Source organism: Triturus cristatus, chromosome 2_1 (assembly GCF_964204655.1).
Source record: "Triturus cristatus chromosome 2_1, aTriCri1.1, whole genome shotgun sequence".
NCBI lineage: Eukaryota > Metazoa > Chordata > Amphibia > Caudata > Salamandridae > Triturus > Triturus cristatus.
The window spans coordinates 78,745,074-78,771,430 of record NC_140581.1 but is presented as its reverse complement, the minus strand read 5'-3'; the positions used below and the strand labels follow the sequence as shown (position 1 = coordinate 78,771,430).

The 26,357-nt window shown below is 46.0% G+C and overlaps 1 protein-coding gene across 1 annotated transcript in view; it reads left to right on the top strand.

Annotated features, from left to right (window-relative positions):
* LOC146863778 (vomeronasal type-2 receptor 26-like) overlaps positions 1 to 26,357 on the top strand; it is a 78,529-nt gene that overhangs the window by 19,983 nt on the left and 32,189 nt on the right. Inside the window, exon 2 of the mRNA XM_085640678.1 lies at positions 7,563 to 7,686. Coding sequence (XP_085496804.1) covers positions 7,563 to 7,686 — 124 coding nt within the window. The remainder of the gene's footprint in view (positions 1 to 7,562; positions 7,687 to 26,357) is intronic.

Genomic DNA, 26,357 nt, shown 5'->3' with positions numbered 1-26,357 from the left:
AGGCTGTCTAAAAGATTATTCAAGGCAACAGTACTCATTTTTGGAACCCTTCTGAAGATGAAAGGCTGAGCCTATCCCGCTTTAACTTGAACCTGAGGCTTACAGAACACAGGAATGTGCACAGGCCAGTGTGTTAGCCCGCTCATTTGTCTTATACAGTGCACAACAAAGAGAAAGTAATTGAAATAAGTCTTAAGAGAACTAATAACTCTTTCATTAGAAGCAATGACACTTATAAGAACAGCTCTTAGAGCTTTGGTGAAGAGTCCTCACAAGAATCGATATATCGGATATGCTTAGAAAAAGTGGTATCACTGCTGTTGCAAAAGGGGTCATACTTACAAGGCATGTCCTACCTTACACATACAATGCACCCTACCATAGGGGTGGCTTACATTATGCCAAGGGAAGGTTCAGGGGCTGGGAAGGGGGTGCACTTCACAGCCAAGATGGCAGTTCTGGACTGCACACAGACTCTGCAGTGGCAGGTCTGAGACACACTTTACAAGCTGCTTCTGTGGGTGGCACAAACCAGTGCTGCAGGCCCACCAGCAGCATTTGGTTTACCAGCCCTGGGCACGCACAGGCCTCTCTACTAGGGACTAACAGGTAAACCAAATAATCCAATCATGGATATACCAATTCACATGTCATATTTACACAGGAAGCATTCACGCTGTGGCACTGAATGGCAGTGGCACAGCGCCCAGAGCATCTAATACCAGCAAAAACAGAGGAGACAACAGCGAAAAATGAAAGGGAGACCCATGCCAATGGTGCCAGGTCTAACACGTGTCCCCTCCAGCTGAAATGTGGGGAGAAGTACCCACCCCCTTGGGAGTTCTCATCACTAAGGTGGAAAAATCTGGACAGACCATCAGCATTGGCGTGTTCTGTACCAGGGCGGTGTTGCACCGTGAAGTCCATACCCTGTAGGGAAATGGACCACCTCAACAACTTGGGATTTTCACCCTTCATCTACATCAACCATCTGAGGGGCCTGTGGTCTGTCTGAACCCAGAAGTGAGTCCCAAACAGGTATGGTCTCAGCTTCTTCAGTGCCCAGACCACAGAAAATGCCTCACGCTCAATTCCACTCCACCTCTGTTCCCGTGGAAGTAACCTCTTACTGATGAAGGCTACAGGTTGGTCTAGTCCATCCTCATTTATCTGTTACAGAACGGCCCCCACCCCATGCTCTGAAACATCTGTCTGGACAATAAATTCCTTGGCAAAATTGGGCGCCTGGAATACGGGTGCTGTACACATGGCAGTCTTGAGGGCACCAAAAGCTTTCTGACAGGTGTCAGTCCAGTTCACAATCTTTGGCTGCTACTTGAAAGTCAGCTCAGTCAAGGGTGCAACAATGTTGCCATACCCCTTGACAAACCTCCTGTGGTAACCCGTGAGTCCTAAGAAGGCCCTCACCTGGGTCTGGTTACTTGGGGGCTCCCAAGCCAGGATGGTTTCAATCTTGGGCTGTAAGGGCGCCACCTGGACACTCCCAACCTGGTGTCCCAAGTATACCACAGAACAATGCCCAAGCTGGCACTTAGTGGCCTTGATTGTGAGCCCTGCTCTGCGCAGAGCCATCAGCACTTCCCAGAGGTGGCGCATGTGGTCCTCCCAGGAGGAACTAAACACTGCAATGTCATCCAGATAGGCGGCTCTGAAATCCTCCAGCCCAACCAACACCTGGTTGACCAACCACTGAAAGGTGGCTGGGGCATTCTTCATCCCAAAGGGCATCACACGGAACTGGTAGTGCCCATCTAGTGTGGAGAATGCTGACCTCTCCTTTGCCCCATCAGTTAAGGCGATCTGCCAGTACCTAGACGTTAGATCAAACGTGCTGAGGTACTGGGCAGCCCCTAACCGATCTATGAGGTCATCAGCTCTGGGGATGGGGTGCGCGTCGGTCTTCGTGACCAAATTGAGACCTCGGTAGTCCACACAGAAACTAAGTTCAGGGGTGGCACCAGGCGCTGCAGCTTTTGGGACCAAGACCATGGGGCTGGACCAAGGGCTGCTAGAGGACTCAATCACCCCTAGGGCAAACATTTTGGAGACCTCCCCCTTAATGTAGGACCTGACCCTGTCAGTCACTCTGTAAGTCTTGTGCTTGACAGGAGGACTGTCCCCGGTGTCCAGTTCATGGACGCACCACTCAGTGACACCAGGTACCAGGGAAAACAAATCAGGAAATTGCCGCAACAGCTGGCGACAATCTCTCTGCTGCTCCGGGGTCAGTGTGGTAGAGAGGACCACACCCTCCACTGACCCATCCTTCTCTCCTGCACACAGGAGGTCAGGAAGAGGCTCAATCTCCTCCTCTGTTCCAGCATCTGTGGCAAGAAGCATGCCCACTTCAGACCTCTCAAAGTGGAGCGTCAGGCGGTTCACATGCAAGACCCGCAAGGGGTTCTTGGTACACTTAAAGTCCACCAAGTAGGTAACTGGACTTTTGCGCTCCACAACCTCAAATGAACCGGTCCACTTATCTTGGAGCGCACAAGGCTCCACTGGGGCCAGTACCCAAACCTTCTGACCAGGTTGAAACTCGATCAGAGTGATGTTCTGGTCCTGCCAACATTTCATTTCCTCCTGGCTGGCTTCCAGATTTGCCTCAGCAAGTTTTCTGAAACGCCGAGTCTGGTTCCTGATGGCCAATATGCAGTTAAATACATCTTGGGGAGGTGTCCTGGGAGATTGCTCCCAGCCTTCCTTGACCAGACTCAGAGGTACTCTTACTGGATGGCCGTAGAGCATTTCAAAGGGACTGCAAACTGTGAATGCCGATCCAAAGCCTGTTTCCAAACACTTCCAATTCCTCCAAACAAGGCCGCTGGGTGGCAGTGAGATGAAGTGATTTGACCAGGGTCACACAATGCAATGAGCCCGCTATGAAGTAAGACTGTTGGCACGGCTACATATGATGATGTCTCCAGCAGTTGCCATGGCAGCCGACCACAGACAATCTTTGACGACACCCCTGAACTACTTGCTGACAAAATAACCCTTTCGTGGTTATGGATTTCAATGTAAAAAAACTGACTTATAGTGTACCATATGGTCTAAAACACCTAAACACAAGAAGTTGTAAAAGGAAAGCCTGGGACTGCAAAACTGATATTAACTGGTCCATTCTGCAGATCCTGCATGGCTGGAGCACGGCACTTCAAAGGTCGACATTTCCTCTTCTAATGCACTGTTCATGGATGTTGTGAGAGCTGGCAGGGAGGGGCTCTGGAAGAGAGCTCGGAGGCTGTTTACATTTAAAGTGATAGCGCTTGTACACTTCCCATGCACTTACGGGGTAGCTCAGGGAAAGTGAGAGGGAGGAAAGGGTTATGGGTGGGTGCATGGTGGGAGGGTGACTCGGTGAGGGAAACAAAGATAAACCCCTTTAAGGGGCTTGTCTTGAAGCGAGGAGGTGGCTTAATATATAAAGCTGCCGACTTTGGAGCTGGAGAGCAGGGTTCGAGTCTCAGTGTGGGCTGTATCACCTATATATAAATAAATAAACCATGATCTCCGAGGGGGGTGGGGAGAGACAAATAAAAAAAACACAACACACATGGAGGGCTGAGACAGATAAAATAAAAAAAAACACGGTCAAATGTAGCAGCTGAAACCAACTGAAACAAACGGTGCAGAGAATCGAAGGGAGAAGGTGGCTCAACATTTAACGCTGCAGTTGGAGCTGGAGAACAGGGTTCGAGCCAGGTGTGGGTTGTATTCATCATAAATAAATAAACGGAGATATCAGATGGGGAGGCCAGAGACAAATAAAACAAACATTGGCAATGCAATGGGGGGGAGGCACAGTAAGAAAGTAATCTGTACTGTAAAGGGGCCAGTAGCCATGGAAGGACACAAATGAAGACATGTCCATCATAAGGAGGGACTAACAAACCTACAACCAATCAGAAGAAGGCATTTAAGACACAAACCAATGAAAATGATGGGTGGAGAGTGAGCGGACCTTCCACGAAGCTTCCACGCTATAGTGTATACTGCATGTCTCAACGAAACAGCGCAAGCACTGCCTAGGCGAGATCTAAAAAATCTAGCATGAAACAGTCAGCCAATAACATGGATTAATATTTAGCACATAAATGTCCATTTTATTTTATGAGTTCATCTTTTAAACAAATTATCTTTCTAACTGGCTGTATATAACTGCACTACTTAATCCTGTCCTTTCCTTTCCTTTCCTTGCACTGGCGCACTTTAGGCTGCCAAGCACCAATGCATGCACCCTGTCATCTGAGGGATTATTCTCTTTCTCTGTGTGCTGCAAAATGCAGCACACATAGAAAAAGTAAACAATGAGAAGAAATAAAAATATTACACCTTGCTACACCTCACATGGGGAGGTGTAGAATTTTGACGCATTTCCATTTCTACAGGAATGCTAAATCTGGAACACTGGCAAAATCCATGGGTAGATGCATGGGAACACCCACACTCAGCCAATCGAACATCTGCCTGGGGCAGAGCAACGCAACATGATTTGCGATATGTTGCTTTACTCTAGATTCATCAAGCCATGCAGCACCACCTAAGGTGGCCTTGCATGGCTTGATAAATCTTACTTTATTGCCACATAGCCCTTGCTCCTCCATGCATGGCGCAAGGGCGATGCAACACTTTGATAAATATCCCCTAGAGTGTCTACCAACATGAATAGGCTTCTTGATTTTTAATTCACTCGTGGCCTTATTTATGGCAGTCACACAATGCAGCGCAGGCAAATTGCCTTGCATTGTTATTGTGCAGGAAGTAACACCTTCCTACACAAAAACAATCCCTTGAGGCTTCTTCCTCTTTCTATTTGTGCTGCAGAATGAAGTACACATTAAAAGAGGAAAAAACGAGGAGAAATAAACAATTTTTCCTTGTTTCCCTCACAACGTAACATCCATGGGAATGCCTCCGTGGTGCAAAATAATACAACACAGCAATTTGCACTGATTGCATAACTCAAGAAATATGAAGCCACTCAGGACCACGAAAGGTGGCCTTGTGTGTCTTGATATATTTCATTTTGAAGTTGCGTCGCTCCTGCACCATGCTCTTGAACTGATACCCCTCAGAAATTGGCATATGTGTAAGTAGGGAAAGGGATGTCTCCCCAGGTCCCCGAAGACATGAAAAGCCTGTGTGCTCCTGATTGGGGCCCAGGACCCCCGATGAAGAGAGAGGAAGGGGGAGTATTGTTGCTACCCACACAAATGGGGTGGGCTCCCCACCTCTCTGTGTGCTGTGTCTGAGGGGAGCAAGGCAGCTTCTGCAAAAACAGCACCCTGCCCACATGGAGCAAGCAAGGATATCGCAGTTGCTTGTTCCTGCACCACTAAACAGCAGTGCTGTCTTTGCAGGGTGGAAATGGGCTCCTCATGCAGCCCCAGCACAGAGAGCATCGTAGGGTCCCAGGTGGGACTTAGCACACTCAAGAACAAATGCCATAAATGAAAAAGAAGACACTGGTCAAGTAGCCCCAAGCAACAAAGAGCAACCATGGCTGAAGCTGCTCATTTAACATGCAAAGCTCCTGAGAGAGAACTTCCCATAATCCCTATGGGGCTTCATCTCCTAAAGTTTGCTTCCTTGCGGAGGCCCTAGGATGACAGGGGCACCACTAATGCAGTAAAGGAGTAGTATGGGGAGCAGCAGGAGTCACGGCGGCCCCCCTCCAAGGGAATTTAAAAGATGACCATCAGTTTCCAGGTGGGTGGAATTTATGACCCCCCCCCCCAGGATTTTCATCAGTGTTTTAAGGACTTTGAAGGTTGGGTTTTTTATTCTCTAGTCTGGGACTGAAGAGAGCTCTAGAAATGGGGGGTTTTATTACATGTTTAGTTGTCTCAAGTGGTTTAAGAAAGATAAGGGAATATTATATGATGGTTTAAGACTGCTTTATTTAAACATGCATTGTTGACGATGGTTTATGTTCTATGTTTATTGGCAATAATGATTGCTGGAAATAGTGGTTACTGACTTCAGTGATATAGAAATTATTTCAACATGCGATTATTGGTCTTTTAATGAGGTAATCCCGACAAAGCCATTAGGCCTGCTTTATTTAAAGTGTCCTATTATATTGCAGTGGTCTTTAAACATTTTAATGCTGTGCCTTCCGAATGGAAGAAAAACACACCAGTGCCCTCTCTCAAAACTTTTCACAATTGTTGTATTAAAGATTACATATGTCTAGACTTATTTAAACATTGCAGTTAAGTTATGTTACCATTTAAAAATGGAATCAAATACACATTTGCCAAACATACTAATCTGGTCATGCAGGCCGCATAGAAAGAGGAAAGAATGGGGAGAAATAAAAGTATTTCTTCTTGTTGCGTCACTCCTATACCTCCCCACGATTCCTCGTAAATCTGGGAATGCTTCAGATTCCGTGGGTGTTGCATGGGAACGCCCACATCAACACCCATAGAACGCTCCTTTCATGCAGTGTTCTGCATGAGAGGAGCACTTATTTACAACACCATGAAAAGCCATGCAAAGTGGCTTTGCGTGGCCTTGTAAATATGCTACAGCACATTGCACCAAGGCGCATCAAAAAAAGTAACGCTCTGGCAGCGCAAAAATGCAGCTGGGTGCCTCATAAATGAGGCCCCCAGTTTACTTACAAGGACCGATATGCACATCTCTCAAGAGTGGCACAGCGGGTATAAAACTAAAACTGGAAAGCAGCTCCCAGTGATGGTTCAAGCATTTCTTCCATCACCTTGTTACTCTGTGTTTGACAAAATGTTTGACCCCAATCCACTTCACTGAAAGACAAACTGATACACCTGGAACACTTTGTACTCTATTTCAATATGCCCTTTCATGAAGAATGGCTCAAATCAAAACAAATATTACAAAAGCCTCATTACATGTATGAGAAACCATGTATTGTTTTATTCACTTTTCATCCCTGTTCTCTAATTCATAATTATTTAATGTATGATTATAATAATTCTGTCAGCCTTGCATAGAATGTGTCTCTACATGACTGGAAGCCAAAAGTACTACATCCTTAAGGAAGGCCAAGACCACCTGAAGGAGAGCTCTGACCCACCTCTGTCTTACCATACATGTAGACTTTGTATAGCCTTGTCATGCGATATGCCTAGTTTAACAGGAAGATAATACTTGTCACAGCACAATACATTGATGTTATGAATGGTTTCTTGAATCTTCTTCTGCGACATATTTTAGATGCATATTTCTCTTGCCCATTCACTCAATAGGTAGTCAGGCCACTGTGTGCTTGAGTGTAAGTGTCTCGCCTGTGAGAATAAAAATGTCATTGTCAGGCCTAACCAGAGTCTGGGGCACTTATTGAACAGCCCTAACACTGAGCCCACAAGCTGGCCTTGGTTTCAGCCTGAACTGTGAATAACCCCCCTTTGTCGCGTGTGTCAATAGCAAAGGTCAAGGAGTACCTTGAGCAGATGAGTCTCTCTTAAGCAGCACTGGACTTTGATGGTCCCTGATGGTCCTTTTTTAGGTCTTTAAAGTTTATATTTCTTCATCATCCTCTTACTTTACAGATCCCTCGCTCTGTCTGCAGTGAGAGCTGCCGCCCAGGGTACCGGAAGGCCCCCATAGAAGGGAAGCCCAGCTGTTGCTTTGCTTGTGTGGCCTGTGCAGAGGAAGAGTTTTCAAACTCCACTGGTGAGTGATACCTTTGTGCCTGGTGGAGATGTAAGGCATTAACTGCAAAGGGAGCAAGAGCTGGTTGATTGGTCTTTGGGAGCCGTGATGCTGAATGCTCGACCTAGAAAAATAGGAAAAAGGTGGTAGATCTGAATAAATGAATGCAGGGTTCTGGTGAAATAGTACAATTGATTGCATTTCTATACTGCCCATTGCCCCAGCCAATGTCTTCTCACTGGCGTTTTTTAATGCCCAACCAAGCTACTGTGAGATCAGCTTTTGTCTGAAGGCTAGAGGACGAGATTTGTAGGTCAAGTGGGAGTGTGTTTCATATGATGGATACGTTCCTGCACTGACAGTGAGTGGTGTCCATGAAATTCAAACTGAATTTTGGACTTTCCAAGAGGTGCTTGTTTTTAAGGAATTCGCATATCGGAGACTTGAGGGAGATCTTAATAAAGAGGTAGTGCAATGTGAGGTGATTGACGCGTTTGTAAAAAAAACAGTGGATTTATGATCTACTTTGTGAAATTTATGATTGCACAAGCAACAGACTTCTAGGCATGTTGTATGCATTCTACAAATGTTTAGGTAATCTAGCATAAGGAACACATGTATATGCCATTTTAGAATTAATAACAACCCGCAATAACTGGTCCAGGAGTTTGAAAAACAGAAGTAGAGTTTTAGCCTGTTCACTTGGAGGGAGCATCTTCTTACCACTGTGTACAATTAGAGTCTTTAAGAAACATCAGTATCCAAAACAAAGATTTAGAAATTTTGCTAGGTGCTTGCGTTAAGTGTAGGTCAACGATACTACAATATCAAGCAATGATAACATGGATCTCCAGCTGACAGCCAGACCTTAATTTTTGCAGGTGTTTGCCGTGCCGCGGCACCTGCACCTTTTCTAAACACAGAGACATTTTTATCCACCACATGGGGGCGCTCTGTGTCTATTTTTCTTCTTTAGCTCAATTCCTCATTGACAATTTCATACATTTTTAAAAAACTAACAGATAGTTACTGATGTCACTGGCATTTGGCAGTGAAAGCAAGAGCTGGGGATATGCCCGTTGCAGTGGACTCCCAAGGAATATTTTGGGCCCTGGGATCTCATTTTTTTTTACAAATTAAGCACTGCTTGTAGCCAAATATGAGAAGTTCAGATGAAAATCATTGAGTTGAAGAAAATTAGGTCTTATCCATTCAAGTCAAGTTGAGCCAAGAAAAAATTTATTCTGCTTTGAAACAAAAAAAGATACAAAATACATCATAATAAAAACAAACAATATAATTTTCTCAGGCGTCAGAAAACCTTAAACATTTGTACAAAGTTAACAAATTTCCACCTAGATCTTTGATCTTGAGTTTCTAATTCTAGTGGACAGATCAATAAAACTAACTACCATGAAGCAAATATTGTTTAATGAAAGTTGCTGCAAAAAAGAAGAGTGGGCATATGCATCGGAGTGAACACAATGGAGGTAGAAAGAACTGTTTCATAGATGGCATTTTAAACTAAAATTAATAAGCACAAAAGTGTGATGTTGTTTGCACATAGAGATTGTCACACAGACATAAAAGCAGTCCTCCTTCCATAAACGCTTCTTGGTAAAAGTGAGTGAAAGGTGAACATTATTTACCCTAAACTGAGTTAAAAGGAATCTGTGGTGAAATAAGATATAGAGCAATATCACTAGAGGTAGAGATCGCAGTGTAAGCATGCACGCAGGATTTACTAAACTCATTTAAATACCGGCCCTTCTAAGGCATAAAAGGTTCAAGGTGCCTTTTGTTAGGGGATTAATTAATTTTGAGTTAGAAAAAAGGTTTGATTTCCCTAGCCGGTCGAACCATTCTCTTCTATTCTGCACCCAGGGAATTTGTTGCCCACACTCCAAAACTAAGAAGTCAGAAATTACCAGGCACTTACATTTTGTCTGTGGATGGAACCAAATATAGAGCCATAAGGTGAACAAATAAAACACAACTAAGTTATCCGGCTAAGTAATTTCTACCTCAAAATGACAAAAGTGCAGGTACTTTTTGAAACAGCCAATAACATCTGTAAGAAGGCATTCTCTACAGATTTCATGCCCTTTAAATCCATGTAGACCCATAAGTCCGCCCTACAACGTGCTATGGAAACCAGATCACTCTCATGAATTGGCAATGTTTTGTTTGGGGTATTAGAGTCCAACATATTATCAAACCAGAAGACTGGTTCCATCGACCTTTTGAACTGTTGTATTCTAAGATTTTGAAGGGGATCCCATTAAAAAACACAGTCCAGGGGAACTCCTAAATACTGACAAGTTCTCACCTATGTATGCTTGTGCAAACGTCAAAATGAGGGGGAGTTTTCATAGTGACATAGCGACCGAGGACCATCTCACCTTCAGGAAACACCTCAAGACCTGGCTTTTCAAGCAGTAGCGACACCGCCCCCCTCCCTCCAGCGCCTTGAGACCCTCACGGGTGAGTAGCACGCTCTATAAATGTACTGATTGATTGTGTGATTGACATATCGTAACAAAGGATTTTGCCAAGTTTGTTTAGAGGTCCAGGTCCTCCATAAAATCTGCAACGGAATGGATACGTTTTTGTAGCCATTAGTGGTTCAGGCTATTAGAACGCGTCATTAGGGTAGAGGAGCACAAGAATCGCACATGAGCGCACCCGAGGCATGTCCTACACGCTTTAACTCCAGACATTTGTCTGGATCATTGAAATAAAGAGTTAAAAAAATGGGGCCAGAATACATCCTTGATGAACTCCCATATGAGAATAGCAGAGCAAATGGACAATAGAAACTTCCACACACAAGGATGTCAATTTGGACCAAAGTCTAGTTTGATTTGCCTGGTCGAAAGCACTAGACAGGTCCATGAATGCCTGGTGCACACTGCCACATCTGGAAATATTTATATTTAGAGGTTATTATAAACAGGTTAACGCATTGTTTGATAGTGCCTTAAGCCTGTCAAAAACCATATTAGTCGTTAGAGAGAATAGAGTTCTGCTCCATTCAGCCTTCCAATTTGGCCAGTAAATCTATACCTGTGACTTTTGCTATAAGAACCAGTAGACATAGTGGTCTGTAACAAATGGGACCTGCTTTATCTCTCTCTTATAAATTGGAACAATAAGTGAACTAGACCAAGATGGTGGAGGTCTGCTCCCTGCAGCAGCCCTTAGGACATTAGTAACTAGAGTCAGGCGTAGATTGACATTATTTCAATGAATGCAGTAGAAGCAGAGTTTGTTTGGCAGGATCTTGTACTCTTAGGCCCACAAGCCAGTGCAAGCAGGAGGGGCGGGGGAAGGAGCAGAGTAGCCCCAGAGGAATGTAGTGCACGGTCACTTCGTGGAGAGGTGTGGTGCAGCGGCCAGGGCAGCTGACTTCGGAGCACAGGGGTCACGGTTCGATCCCCGGCGGCAGATCAGCTCAGCACCATGTGACTCTGGGCAATAGCTCACTTAATTTCCACAATGGCCCCCAGAGCCTTGAGACCCATAAGTGTGAGTAGTTTGCGCTTTACAAATACCAGATTTATTTATTTATTTCCCACAGCAGAGGAGGTGCCCAGGAAGAGCCCCTGTGAAGACTGGGCCAAGAGTGGGTCCATCTGTGCCCATCCACAGCCATATAAGACCCCACAAATATTCATCTACCAGTAATAGCAGAGACGGCATCCATATGAGTATAGGTAAATGTAAGGGAGCACCCTCGCTAAGTTCACTATCGATAATTCCCTTGCAAGGATTGCTGGTGTTATTAGCAAGGAGATTGAACTTGCCAAGAGATGGCTCTCTAGTGATGGGGCTGACATACGCAGGCAGGCGAGTGATTTTGCTCAGCCGGGCTCCTATCGAGCCCACTGTTAAGTGGGCAATGAGAATGATAGCAAACACTGGTAAGGTGTCTGACTCCTGGGGTGCTGGGATGCACTCACATCCTTCTGACGAGCTCGCCACTGCTATGGAACACATGAATGATGGCTTGCCAATCTTATTGATGGAGAATCCGATCGCCATCATGACTCCATCAGGCCAAGAGACCCTCTCTTTCAAGCTTTTACTAACTGCAAGCTTGATCGCTGCCATATCAAATTGACCAAGAGTCATACTACTCTCATCAGGCTTCTCTAGTGAATTTGAACATACCTGTTCATGCCCAATAGTCCTTTGAAGGTAGCCCTGACTGTCTCAGGCTTGTTGGTGCTGGCGGCCTACCACCCACTACTGAACTTGGAGCAAGAACCCGTGCTGCGCCGGTGATCTTTTAGAGTGGGTCAGCATGGCCTTTCACCCTCACTCTCAGCTGCCGATCCCATTGCTAACTGCCCTGGATTCCCGCAGATTCTATGCCCATCACATCAGCTCATAAGAGAGCAGACTTTTTTCTCTCCTGACCTCCGGCCTACTACCAACTTACCTGCTTCACTTCCAGCGGCCCTCCTCCTTGTCAATCTACTGGAGAGTGGCCATCTTGGATTGGGCTCCATTGTGTGGCCCGCACCCATATTCTATCCCGAGAACCTCTCAATCACTTGGGTCATTTCCCAACACCATAAAGTGCGCCCACAAGTAAATTTCACTGCCTTGCCCTAAGAAGACTCCAACTACATTGCTTTTGCTGGTAATTACATACAGTGTGAAATACTATTATCTGAGCACATATGAACTCTGATCCCCCTGGTGATTGCCTCCACACCACTATCATATCCAGTCTGGCTGTTGTTTAAGATAGTGTCACCCTGAGCTCATGTCTAAAATCAAAACGTCCTGCCAAACGTCTTTTTAGGAGGCTGTGGTGGATAATAATAAGAAAAATATTGATATGAGCCACTGACTGCTAACATGTCCGACTCAACCCTAAAATCTTCATGAGAGAACTCAAAGACATTAAATCATATATCACCACAGTGCAAGTCTCAACAGCCGAGATAAATAAGAGTCTGAAATCCATGCACACTGAGATTTATTCTTTCGGAATGCAGCTGGCTATAGCATAAAACAAAGTCACAGCTCCATGGCAAAAACTGGTGAAAAGTGCTAACTGGGGTAAACGTCTTCTTTATTTAGACTATATCCCCGACTGGTGCTCCCCAGTGTTGCCAGATTTTGAGAACCATCCCAAGCCCAAAGCCGCTCAAATATAAGCCAAAATTCAGCCCCACGCAGACCAGTTCCAGCCCAAAAAACAGCCCAAAGTAGCAAGTCTCAAATTATGCAGAAATAGTCTTCTGAAACAATTTTAAGGACGAATAAACATTCTATTCAATATACAGATAGTGGGAGGGAGTTAATTGGGCACCTGCCTTAATGCTACTCATTTGTAAGACCAGTCCTCACAGTGACTAGCCCACTAACCTAGCTACATTAAAATCTGTCATCTGCATATTACATGATGTGCTTTGCCAGAGACACATTAACCTACACTACTTTGATTCAGATCTGGGACCACACAAAGCACAAAGCAGAGATCTCTGTGACAAATACTTTAACCTCCAAAGTTCTCACCAATTATTATTCACTGATATTTACTGGGCACCTCTACAGATGTCTTAGCCCCATAAAATATTAGAATACGCAGATTTTGCAACCAATTAAGCATAACAGATGTAGTACCACGCTTCTCCTTGTTGCCAATTTCTTTATAGCAGGGTTTTAAAAACAATTTTAGTACTATATGTTGAGCCCCACATTTTGCATTGGGATTGTGCCACTTTTGCAGCACAAGCCTAAAGCACAATTTGTTAAATCTCGTAATGTGCTTAATGCACTCATGATATTCCTACTAAAAACAAATGTGTGGGATCTTATCTGATGTTACTTCGCGTGATGTCAATTACTGTGATGCCACACATTGTGACATCATGGACTGTGACGGCACACACCATGAGGTCACTTGCATACTGACTAACTAGGTTACTGACTAAGTAGGTTATTCCCCCCACGTGCTAAAGCTGTAACTTCAATGCCTTCTATTTTAGGAAGGACTAATTTTACCAAAACACAAAACCTGCTTTACAACTTTTTCAAACAAGCATTGGCATAGCCAATAGGTCTCGCTTTTGGGACCTTATAAGTGTTTAGCCATGCAACCGTTGATGTTGTTGCACCAAGGATATTGTGCTGCATAACTAAATACTTATAAGATCCCAAAAGCGAGACCTATTGGCTATGCCAATGCTTGTGTTACTGGGAGCTGTTTTTGTAGCAGTGCTGCAATATCGGCCCCCTGTAACAAAAGATGGTCTGGTCCGACCTCATTGCCAGGACTGGTTTGTATTCTCAGTCCGGCAGTGGCACCAACCATATGCATACCAGAGGTGGTCTGGCCCCAGTAAGAACAGTCTTACTTGAACTGCTTTGGCACCCCCCCTTTTGAACAGGAACACAAGCAACCCCAGACGGTGTCAGCCATCTTGGACTTCATCCGTGAGTGCAGCTTTTCCTCTGCCAAAGAGAGGTACAGGGCCTACAATTCCGGCGGGATGTCCTTTTAGGAGTGGTGCCAATCTTGATTTACATCTGGCTGGTCCCGGTCTGCAGTTGCAAAGACGAGCTGAAAAGCAATGGAATGAAATGCGAGCCAGAGTGATTACCAATGATTTCAACTTTTATATGAATAGTTTTCAATTATAACCTTTGGCAGTTTGGCTCTTGCTGTCACACAGCAGGCCTGAGCTTGTGCCTGTAAACAATGTCAGCTTGTCAGGTAGAGCCTGAAACCAGTGGGTGGTTTGTCGATTCTTTCTGACCCCCCCCCACACACACCGCTTCCCTTAAAGGGATCAGCAAAAATGAACTAGCAGCTGTAGAAAACAAATAGCAGGGGGAGTGAGCGCACCTTCCACCATCTTAACAGGGGTTCGGTCGGTGACACTGAGCTTTTCATAGACTGCGTGACTAGAGAGAGATGATTTTAAAGAGGCTGTGATGACAGAGGTGTCTTTGAAAGGGATGGGATGCGAGATGTGTCTTGTAAACAGCTGTCATAAGATGATATCTTGAGCTTTGATGGGGTCTTGTTAAAAGGCGGTGTGTGTATGTGTATATATATATATGTGTGTGTGTGTATATATATGTATATATAGTGTAAGGGGATGTGAAGAGAGACATTTCTTGACAGAAGTTGTGAGGAGGGAGATGCCTTGCAGAGGTCTCTGATTCGAGAGATGTCTTGGTCCGAGGCAAGGCCGCTGCTGGAGAGATTGACGTCTTACAGGAGATTGCGAGGAGAGAAATATCTTGGGTTTAACTGAGATGAGAGCGATGTCTTGGAGAATGCTTTGATCGGAGAGATGTCTTCGGAGGGGATATAACGTGAGAGATGTCTGGGTGTCTGTGAGGAGCCTGCAATGACAATGATGTTCTAGAGAGACAATCACTGGGTTTGTGAAGAGAGAGTTTCCTTAGAAAGAGGTGTGATGACATAACTATTTTAGAAAGTGCTTTGATGATGTTCTTGTGGAGATCCTGGTAGAATATTTGATGCCACAGATATTCTAAAAAGGCTTTGTGTTTACGTGCTTTGCAAGCAGCTGTGCTGATTCTTTGTAAGGGATGCGATGTCTTCGTAGAAGGACCTGTGGGGAAATATATGTCTTGGAAGGAGCTGTGATGGCTGTGGAATGAGAGACATAACCTCCATGGAGCTGTAATAAAGGAAATGTCTTGGAAGGTGTTGTGTTGGGAAATTGAAGAGATATGCAAAATACAGGAGGGCTGGGTGTGGCATTAGAGGGGTGTCTTGCACTGATCTGTGATGAGAGCAAAGCTGTGAAGGGTGCTGTGCTGGTCTCACAGAAACATGCCTTTGAAGTGCCCACAAAGAAAGAAATGGGAGTAATATTTGGTAATTAAGTGATGGGTTCTGGCATGGAAGAAATGTCATTGAAGATCCAGGGCAGGCTCTGGATGGGGGAGATAGCCTTGAAGGGCCTGTTAGGTGAGAGATGGTCTTTTTAGTAGCTATGATGAGAGATTTTTGGAAGATCAGCACTGGGCTCTGGCGTGAGAGAAATATGTCGTATTGGGCTGTGATTAGATGGATGTCATGGAAGGAGCTGTGATGAGAGAAAAGTGTGGTAGATAGTGACTGGTTCTGGCGTGTCAAAGATGTCTTTGTAGTGTCTGTATGGAATGAGATATCTTCAGGGTTACAGGAATTATGCAATTCTGAGGCTGCATAATTGCACATGTTTGCCAAGTAATCTGTCATCTACTGCATATAATCCAGATTTTAGCACAGAAAAAATGTTTCTAGCTCAAACTGATCAAAAGTTACTAAAAACATGGTGACGTGTTCAGGTGCCGTGGAACACCCTTCAAATAGGAAAACTGGTCATCTTTCAATTGCTTAAATGTGCATTTGGTCGTTAAACTGATACTAATCAGATCAAATATTTGCCCAGACAGTATCACCATGTCTATAAATCACAAAATAATGAAGCAATACTACAAAAAATATGCTGCATTGCAACGCATGATTTACTTTTTCTTGCCGCATAATTTAGTCACCCGTGTTTCATAATGTGAGGCTTCCCTGCCACATAATTCCAATGGCCCTAGATATCTTTGAAGGGGCTATGAAATGTCTTGCAAGGTCCAGTGATGGGAGATATTTTGCAGCTCAGCAGTGGGATCTGACATTAGATGACTTTGAAGGGTCTCCGCATGGTTCTGCAAGAGAAATATCCTTGAAGGAGACCATGGCAAGAGAAGTGTCTTTGAAAGAGCAGTGATGGGAGATGTTTGGGACATCTGCGACGCTCACTGCTAGTATGAGAGAGAAGTCTTTGAAGCAGCTGCATCAAGGGAGGTGTTAGAACGGATCAATGCAGGACATTGCGCAGGGGTATAACATGACGAAGAGAGTGAGTCCTCCCTCAGCGCGCTCTGAAACGTCAAGCTGCAGTGACGTAACTAGCCAGTGTGCCATTGGCCCTGGTGCAAGGAAGGAAATGGAGCCCCCTGGCCACTGTTTCAACTGTGACACACAGCCAATAATTAAGGTCTAGTGAGCCTCTCAGGCCTCTGGATCCCGGTGCCACTGCACCCGCTGCACAAGTAGAACCTACCCAGCTGGGAACAGTAAACGGCTCGCTTCAACACTGCCTGAGACAAGGGGTTTTATCTAAAATCGTCTTCATTCTGTAAATATCACCAATGTCAGCAGTGAGGCCTCCAGACTTACTGCCTGGCCCTTTCATGGCTGCATCAGCCAGGCCACCTGGGAGGAGGGGGGGAGAGAGGTAAAAAGCAGGATATGTGCTGAGAGAGAGGGTTGTGTGGGCGGACGTGTCACTGTCTGTGGCGAGGCCACCGAGGAGGCGCTGTCTCGAGGCCTCATTACCACTCAGATGCAGCTGCCTCTCGCGGCTGGCAGCGTCGACGTCTTTCCACTGTTTCAGCCACTGGTTCTGTCAAAGGGACTTTAAAACGCTCTTTTGTCAAGAATTACAGCAAAAAATGAAGAAAGGAGTCTCTTGTGTTGCACAAGAGAAATCAAAACTTACTGCACGCGCAACATTCTCTAAAATATTACTATTTTCTACTACGCTAGGGTTCTGAGAGGTTTTGGAAAAATAGGGGATCCTGAATGTTTTGTCCGTCTGCAGACAATTTTAGCATCCTTTCCTGTAGAAACGTCTAGGGCTGTGTTTTCTTTATGTCAGCAAAGTTACCGATTTTTGCATATCATAAAGTACTTTCAAGGTTTAAGGTCACCTTCATCTACCCAAAGTTTTTCTGCGCATTGCAAGTGAAACAAGGCATCATAGTATTACATCACACCATACTGTGACTCACTCACCACACACCTTCCCTCTTTAACGACTAGGTAAACTACATTTCTAAATAATGATAGAGAAGAACAAATTAAAATACTGTGAAAGAAACAACCTAGTGCAACGAATGAAACAGAAGCCACGAGCGAGTAACCAGGGTTTCAAGATAATAACCAGTGCGCCCCTCACTCCTCACTTACTAAAAACCGTGACTTGAAGAAACGGTTCACAACATCTTTTCTTCTTTCATTTAGCTGCTTCCCTGTGAAATGGATCCAAAAAAGAACCAGTGCTCGCCTCGCGCTGAAAGAGGCAGCTGGAGGAGGGGGGAGATGAGGGGGCCTGCGGCTGTTTCCCTTGTGGGAGCGAGCAGGAACCATATGTTAAAGCTCGCTCCCGCAAGGAAATAGTCAAACGTACACGCGTTGCACTCAAAGCAATGCATGCACGTTTTTTACTGAAAAACTAAATCGATTGCAAAAGGCCTTTTTGCCTAAGTAACGCATGTGCGCAGCATAGGCGAGACCTAAAAACTACCAACCATTATTTTCAATATTAAAAAAAATACAATTTATATATTTTCCCTTTAATGATTTGGCAAAATTAACACACGCGTCCCATGGAAAAAGGCACTAAGAAACACAGGGAAGGCAGTTCCATGCTTTCACATCCACACATGCATTCCACAGGCCTGCCCCTCGCCTTCCCATTTGCCCCACTGAAAAGAAATAGACATGATTCCCTGAGAATAGGCGAAGGGAGCACGGGCACGTCTGTGGACTGAGGACTTGAGCAGCAATGCAGGAGCAGAGTCCCAGCGCCTAGATTCCTAAGCTTTGCGCGTGAATTGCAGGAGAGAGAGGCAGCTTGTGGCGTGGGAAGGGCAGAAGAGTGTGTATGTTGACAACAGCGAGAGACTGAAGCGAGACTACTCGAAAGTGAGTTATGCTTGCAGGTGGAGTTTCTGACTGACTTCATGTATAGCATATCTCTGTGAGGAGAGTTTGTAACAGCGGATGTGCACAGGGGGCCAGGGGATGTGAGGTAGGTGTATTGAGACTGCAGGGAGGGAAAGTGAAAGGACAGAGACAACTGGAAAAATTGTGTGGCAGAGCATAATATGGGGACGGAGTTATGACCTGGGATTCACACCCTCTGCTCTGTGGCATCATGAATCTCAACCTAGACAAGGTAAAAAATGAAGTGTCACTTACTTAGATTAGGGGCCGGGCAGCAGGATACAGTCAGTCAACCGAACCGGGCGTCCTTGGCCACTACTGGCATCCGGATTCCTGAAGTTGAAGGCAGCTGCCAGCCAGGCCAGCTACTCAAGGAAAGGAAGGGATTGAAGGCTGGGGACGGGTCGCGACTTGTTGTGGCAGGCAGCAGACAGTGGAGTGGAGATGCACTGCACACAGACACACAGACAGGCTAGCCAGACCAGTGCACACGTGCTGTGCCGTGCTGTGCGAAGTGCGAACTGGTGATGACGACTCCATAATCCAGACGAGAGCCGAGGATTAACCAAGTGGTGTGGTGGTGGTAAACCAACACTTACTCATTGTGCTGTCACACTATTGTGTCACACACTAGAGTCGAGTCTCTCCGAGTGCCGAGTCCGACCTCATGTGTGACAGTGTGATTGAGACAGAGTCCACTCCGGACCGCTGCCTCGCGAGGGGGTGGGGGGGATGGAGAGGTACTCAGACCGGGACTCTCCCTCACCAAGCTCCTATTTGGCCTCCTTCAGCCGCGGGATCAATGCGGATTGCGGCTGCAGGCGGTCTGATTACAGTCTTAGCCTAAGCCTTAGGCAGCACACAAGGCACAACTTGAAACTAAAGCCTTAGCCTGACCTGTGATTTTCCTGCCAGGCAGCCGCAGGGCCCAAGGGCCAGGCCCATCGATGTGCGCTGTGCAGCAGCGCAGGCAGCAGGTATAGCCTAGGCTATGAGCCTGCCTGAGCTGACTGACGGTCCCAACTGAGGGCAAGCTGAGGGTGCTGGATGATGGGTGAGGTGGTGTGCTGACTGGACAGGGCACCAGACCAAACAGAGAGGTCGAGGTCCGGAGCAAGTCTCCCTGCTGCGGCCTGCGAGCACCTGCCTGAGTGTGACCACCACTACGTGTCGACGACGGGAGAGAAACGACTAGAAATTACTACAGTCCACTCTCTCCGACTCTGCCCGCCGAAAGGGAGAGCGCAGTCAGCCAGCATTATAAAGAATCGGGTGGGGGCAAGCCAAAAATGATGCCCAGGCCCGTCATTGGTAGCTCTTTCGCATGCTGCAAGATTGACGGCCCTGGGGACCCACATATCGGCCCGCACACACTGCTACCAAGCTAGGTGGTGGTGGTCTAGTGGTGCAGCTCTGCGCATGCAAGTGTAGCACATGTGCTTGCACTTACACAATTTCACAGGGCAGCCAGCCGCCTCACGTCACGTATTGTTGGTCAACCATTGTTATTCTACCACCACGGTTCATAATTTTTGACTGTTGGTGCACGGTATTTTAATCCTGGTGAAGAACGTTCCACAATAAAGGTTTTATTCCACGTTCTTGAACTAGTTTTAACTTCACTTACCCTCACAGTTTTTTGTACATTTCTTTATTTGCGGATAAGCTAAAATATGACAGAGTGGGACAGGTAATGGCCTCCTCTAGATCACACCAGTTAACAACCACCTGCATCAGCCATCACTCTCCTTAACACATGAGTGAGAGCACCATTCTTATTCACAAAACCCTCCCAAGTGAAATCTGGAGAACATGAGATCATTCTGAAGATAGATATGTCTTTGCCAAATTAGTTATTCATACCTACAATCTGATTTTGGGGATTGTGTACACTCCAATGAAGCTAAGCTCTATTTCTTCTCCGGTCTCAGTAGACAAGGGAAATGGAACTTGTAGGAGTTGGCCTTTTGCGCTAAAGTTCCTTAAACTTTTTGCTTTTTCCCCCTAGACCGTTTTCCTGACATAAAGTTGTCAATTTAGATGCTTTGGGTACTTTGCCACTGCTGAACAGTGTCAAAGTACAAGTGTTCCCTGTGTAAAATGTAATGGTAATTGGTTGGCCATGATTGGTATGTTTGCCTTACTAGTAAAATCCCTAGTGATTTGCACTGTGTGTGCCACGGCTAGTAATGCAAAGCTGCAGTGTAGGGTCTGCGTGCAGTTTGCTAAGTTAGCATGTTGTTCTGACAAGTGAAACCACTTGTTAGGCCCTACTTTCCCTTTTGCGTACACAGTGGGCACCCTATGGTAGGTCCCAGCTTACCCCTGAACAGGGTGCAGTGTAAGTAAAAGGCAGGACATCTACTGAGGTGTGTGCTATGTCCTGTCACTGAACAGCACTCCATTTTGTTTTCACTGGTGAAAGGCCATCCTGCCCATAGAACAGAATGTAGGAGGCTGGGTATTGTGGTTGTTAGACTAGTTTCTCACAGAGGTGAAGTATAGTATGTTTGAACTCACAGTGCCATAACGCATCGTTCTATGAAAGGGGTTTTGTCAATGTGCGTTCAGAAACCACTCTTTTAGAAAGTGGCTGAGTTTTGTGCTTTAGGCATTTTTGTGTGTTTCGGCTGAATGTGGATTGACTGTCTGGATCTGAGCGGTAAGAGGAGCTGGGGGAGGTCTTGACCCAGGAAGGGGTTGAGATGGCACCAGGCTGAGCGGCATCTGGAGAGCAGGTGCTGGAGAAGCCCCGGGAGGTGAAGAGGCCTGGGCTGCTGCTATAAAACAATTGACCCATCTCCTGCTGAGTGATTAAGGATCCAGACCCCCAGTATCAAAGGGAGAAAGGTGACACTGGGAGGGTGACACCCTGAACTGATTTAGGCAGGGGTCCGGGACCCCTGAGCACAAACGAACTTCACAGACATTGAGGGGTTTAAATATGAGAGCTGGGACCCCTGAACGTTGGAATGGAATAGAAATGGATTGAGACTGAAAAGGCTTGGACCCTTTTTGTGGTCAAGAGGAACCTCTGCTAAGGAAGAAACAACTGAAGATACTGCTGGGGAAGAACTGACCCTTGCTTCATGATCTAGGGCTGTTCTGCAGTTTGCTGTTTTAACCAAGTAAGAGACTGTGCTTTGGGCACTGGGTCCCCCTGCTTGATGAAGACTATGTCTTGTAACCCCAAGGGACCGAGGTGAGGTGGCTCCCTGTTTGGAAACACAGGAACATAAAAGTTTCTAGAGAAGTTTCAAGTGACGCGGTGGGCGCGTGTTGTGGCAGCTTAAGACCCTTGGAAGGTGTGCCATGTGATCTTGGTCACACGGAGGAGGAGTGAGACTAGGACACACTGGGTGCGTGTCGTGGTGCACAGTAGGTGTTGGTGAAGAGCACTGGGTCAACGTGTGCATAGGAGGTGAAGCGAATCTTGGATGCGCTGGGTGCGTGTCGTGTGCATCGAAGGTAAAGCAAGTCTCAGTCGCACTGGGTGCATTTCATGGTGCACTTAAGAGTATATGGTTTAACCACATCCACAAACAGCTACAGAGAATAGACTCTGAGAGCTGCAGAGGGGCCCTGCTCAGGCAGAGGCACCCCCTCACATGGAAACCAAGCACCCTGCCCTCAGGATTGATAGGGCCTGCCTTAGGGGTGACTGATAGGTATATGTGTGTGTAAGGTGAGATATAGGGAACCTATATCTCAGTGACGAGTGCTAACACTACCTGACCCAGGCTGCAGTAGCAGGCCTGTGGTGTCAGATTTAGTCTGCTTCCCAGGGGTGGCACAATACATGCTTCAACCCTTGGTAGGCCTGTGAAGTACCTATGCCCTTGGTACCTAAGGTACCATTTATTAGGGGCTCATAAGGTACCACAGTATCCAATCAATAGTGCATCTAATATGCACTCCAAGTTGTTTAGAGAGAACAGAGAGGCTGGGGCCCTGATTAGCAGGGTCCCAGCCAGACTATAGCCAGAAACCAGTGTTATCATCAGATAAAAAGTGGGAGCAACATAAGTGCAGATCCTACTCTCCTACATGGTGAATGCACCCTTACTACTTACCTATAGGTGACGTATATCTATTGTAAATCACTACACATATAAATCTGTCACCCCTATGGCAGGTCTTAACAATCCTGAAGGCAGGGTGCTAGGTATTATGTGAAAGAGTGCCTATGCATGAGCAGAGCCCCTCTGCAGCCTTTGGAACCTATTCTCCGGGGTTGTCTGTGATGCAGTCAACCATATATATTTAAGTGAATTATAACCTCGTGCTAAATGCTAACTTTAAAACGGCTGCTTAGAAATATGTTGTGTTTGGTGTCAAACACCTTAGAATCATACCTCCACATCAGTAACTGGTGTGGGAGGTATGATTCCCCCCTACTAGAGGGACTTATGTGAACACCCGGTACCAGCTTTCTCGAACCTGGGCATCACAAAATGGATGCTGCCAGCCACAGACACGAGTCTGCCCTCCTGCTGCTGAGCTGAGCTCAAGCAGTGGAAGGCTTGACAACAGGTTTCCTGTCACAGGGAGGTGTGACCACCTCCAAGACAGGATTTAGTGTATTGGGGCTGGGTGGGTGCACTGTTACAGTGTCAGAAAGTCTGCACTGGGGTCACATTTGGTGTCCCTGTGCATAGTCCAGTTCAAACCAGTTGCAGGAGCCATTTGCTCCTGCTCTGGCACGAAACTGGACAAAGGAGATGGGTGTAGCCACCCCTCTGTCCTGACCCTCCCATAGGTGGGTCCCCAGATTTTGCCCCACCCCTTCCTGACTTTAAATTTTACCTGGACTAAACTCTGCTCAGAAACCAAGTATCTTCGATGATCTACGCTTTGCTGGACGACTGAAGTATCTCCCTTGGAGTAAAGGAGTTACTCCCCTGCAGCAGCAGGCACCTTAACGCATCTGACCGGTTTGCATCTCCCGAGCTCCTGAGGACAATGAAGATTTCTGCAACACAGGAGGTGGGTACCCGAGGTCTCTGAGGCCGATCTGCTCTCTCAGCAATTCTGAGACCAGTATCCCTCAAGGGGACCGAGCAACCGAAACCCCTGTGCACCGTGTACTTTTGCAGCAGCATATGCTTTTCGGCGATCCCTGAGGCTGTGCTTTGGACTACGTGTAGTCCTGACCCCAAGCAGTATTTCCACTGTCCCAGACTCTGTCCCCTGTGCTTTCAGGCTCTTCTCACCTCGGATCCAGGCTTGGATCACACCGGACACTTTTCATCTTCCCCGCAGCAGCAATTTCTCGCATCACGCCATTGAAAACGACAAGTGTTTCCGACACCACTTGACTCCTATGCACCCGGCACCTCTGAGATAGGTAACATGGGTACCTTATTACTCGCAAGGGTGCTGGCCTTAAAACCTTCTATGTTCTAAAGGGTTTGCTTGAAGTCCTCTCCGAAGGGTCCTTAAACTCTAATTTTCCAACCGCGACTTTCCCATAGAGTTGTACGGAGCTCGTGCCTGTGTTCTCGCACTGCACACATCCTCCGTGGGTCCCTTGTGTCACTACTTTGGGTGGTTCCTTGGGGTCCCATTGATTCTACGTGCTCTAGGCACTGTGTCTAGTTAAGTCGTGGTTGTTATACCAATTTCTTAGTATATAGTTTGGTCTTTCCCTGGAGCCCACTGTGTATTGTCCTGTTTCCTGTCGTTCTAGTGATTTAATATTGCATGCTTTGTGCTCTAATTTCGTAAAGAGATTAGTAGAGAGTGTTTAGTAATAAATACATATTTTTTATAATTAACACTTGGGTGGTTCTCCGTTCATTTGGTCATTCAGGAGGTTATGATCTGGTAAAACAAGCTGCTTTACATTCCTTCGAGACTTAGCCTGAAGGCTTCTCTTCATAGCTACCACTAGGATAGCTTTCGTTAAAGGTTGTCTTTAACCTAATCATCAATAAGGGTTGTTTGGACTGGTGGAAGGTGCCCACTTAAATTAGTGGACAGCATATACCAGGCCAACTTCTCACACTGTGGTGAACGAGCACGTAATCTCAGAGGCTGGGGCTACGTGTGCCCTGCGGCCGCCTGAGACCTTCCTAACAGTCACGGCCTGGACTGGCAGCCCCGGAGGAGTTGAGCTACATGCCCGAGCTGCTGAGGCCCATTGAGAAAGTTCTACATGGAAGGCCTAGTTCGCTGATGGGGAGAGGAGAGTGGGGTGCGGGCTCGGAGGGACACTCTCTCGGCCTCTCATTCCTGCTCGCGACGTGAGCCTTTGCTTCGGCTCATGTTGGGGCCCGTACTAACCAAAGGAGTGGCAGTAATGGGGCCCAAGTGAGAAGTCGTACTTTCTGTCATCGTTGATACGTGTGGGGGGCAACTGTTATCGAAGAGGCTGATTGTGATAATACACATTGCCAATATTGCTGCTTACTAATTGCCAGACTGTCTTAGGACGCCTGACATTATTTCTGCATAACGAAGTACACGATTGTAGCACTACGCATTGCATTATTTCGTCATTGCAAAGTACATGATTGTAGCTATGCATTGCATTATTCCTTCATTGTAAAGTAAATGGTTGTAGCTACACATTGCATTATTCCTTAATTGCAAAGAACATGATTGTAGCGGTGCGCATTGCCTTATTTCCTCATTGCAAAGTACGTGATTGGGGTGGGACGCATTGCCTGATACCTTCATTGCTCAGTACATGATTGTAGCGGTACCCATTACATTATTTCTCCCATTGCAAGGTACCGGGGTGTATCGTTAAGCATCTTATTATTCCTCCTGTGCCCAGCACAGGATTGTATCATTACGCAGAGAACTATTGTTTGTCCATTGCAACATGTGTGATTCTAGCATTATGACAAGCATAGCGTTTGGAAAGCGGTGGTTGCGATTTGAACCTACCAGCCAGCCAGCTGGAACGAATATTACCCGTTATTATATGTTGGCTTTTGTATCGTGTGGTCTGATCGTATATCTTTTTATATAAAGTTTATACTCATTTTATCAAACTTGTGTGGAGTCCATTTGTGGTGTCACCAGTGGGTTGCTGTGAGCGTGGTTGCACATACTGTTCACTCATGCCTTGGAGATAGGCCTGGCTGCTTGTGCCAAGCTACTAAGGGGGGTGAGCAGGGCTATCTCAAACGGTGTCCTTTCTTGGCCTAACGTTGAGTGAGGAGTCCCGTTTCTCGCATTTGGTGATAGTGGTGCGGGACGGAGACTCCGTCTTCCAACAGAACTCAACTGTGTATCCCATCTTAGATCTCTCTGCCCACACCTCAGAAACCTCTGCAATCTTATGGCTGATCATTCACAGAAGGGACCATGGCAACTACTGATCCCTAATGGAGGAGAATATACTATCCTATCATGCCCACACAGCACTGAAACAAGGATCGAGTACTACCTGACACACTTGAATGTTTATCCAATTATACCATCCTGTGAATTAGGAGAGAATATGTCACTGTGCTTTAAACCCTTGATGTTAAACTTGTTAATGCAAATAAAAGACATGGCAAATGGATATCCTGCTAATCAGAATGCCCAATGAGAAATGCAAGCTGGTAGATCACCTGAAAATATATCTACGTTACAATGATAGTGAGGACACTTTTGATCAGACATTATTGGCAAGGCCTACAGAGAGATGAGCTAATGAAGGAATCAGCTGCAGCACAGAAAAGCATGTCAGAGAAAAAGAGAAATGTAGAAATGAACATTTTGCACCCCAAGAAAGCACATAGTGCCACTCATTTGTCCTCCACCCTGTCCACCCTAACAACAAAAAAGTACAATCTCATCCCAAGAATCGGAGAAAGCCATTTCTCACATAAAATCAAACATTACAAACTGGGTGAAAATACAGGAAGATTATGTTCTATTCAATTGAAACAATGTGCTGCAGGATATGCAGTAGCCATTCATACACACC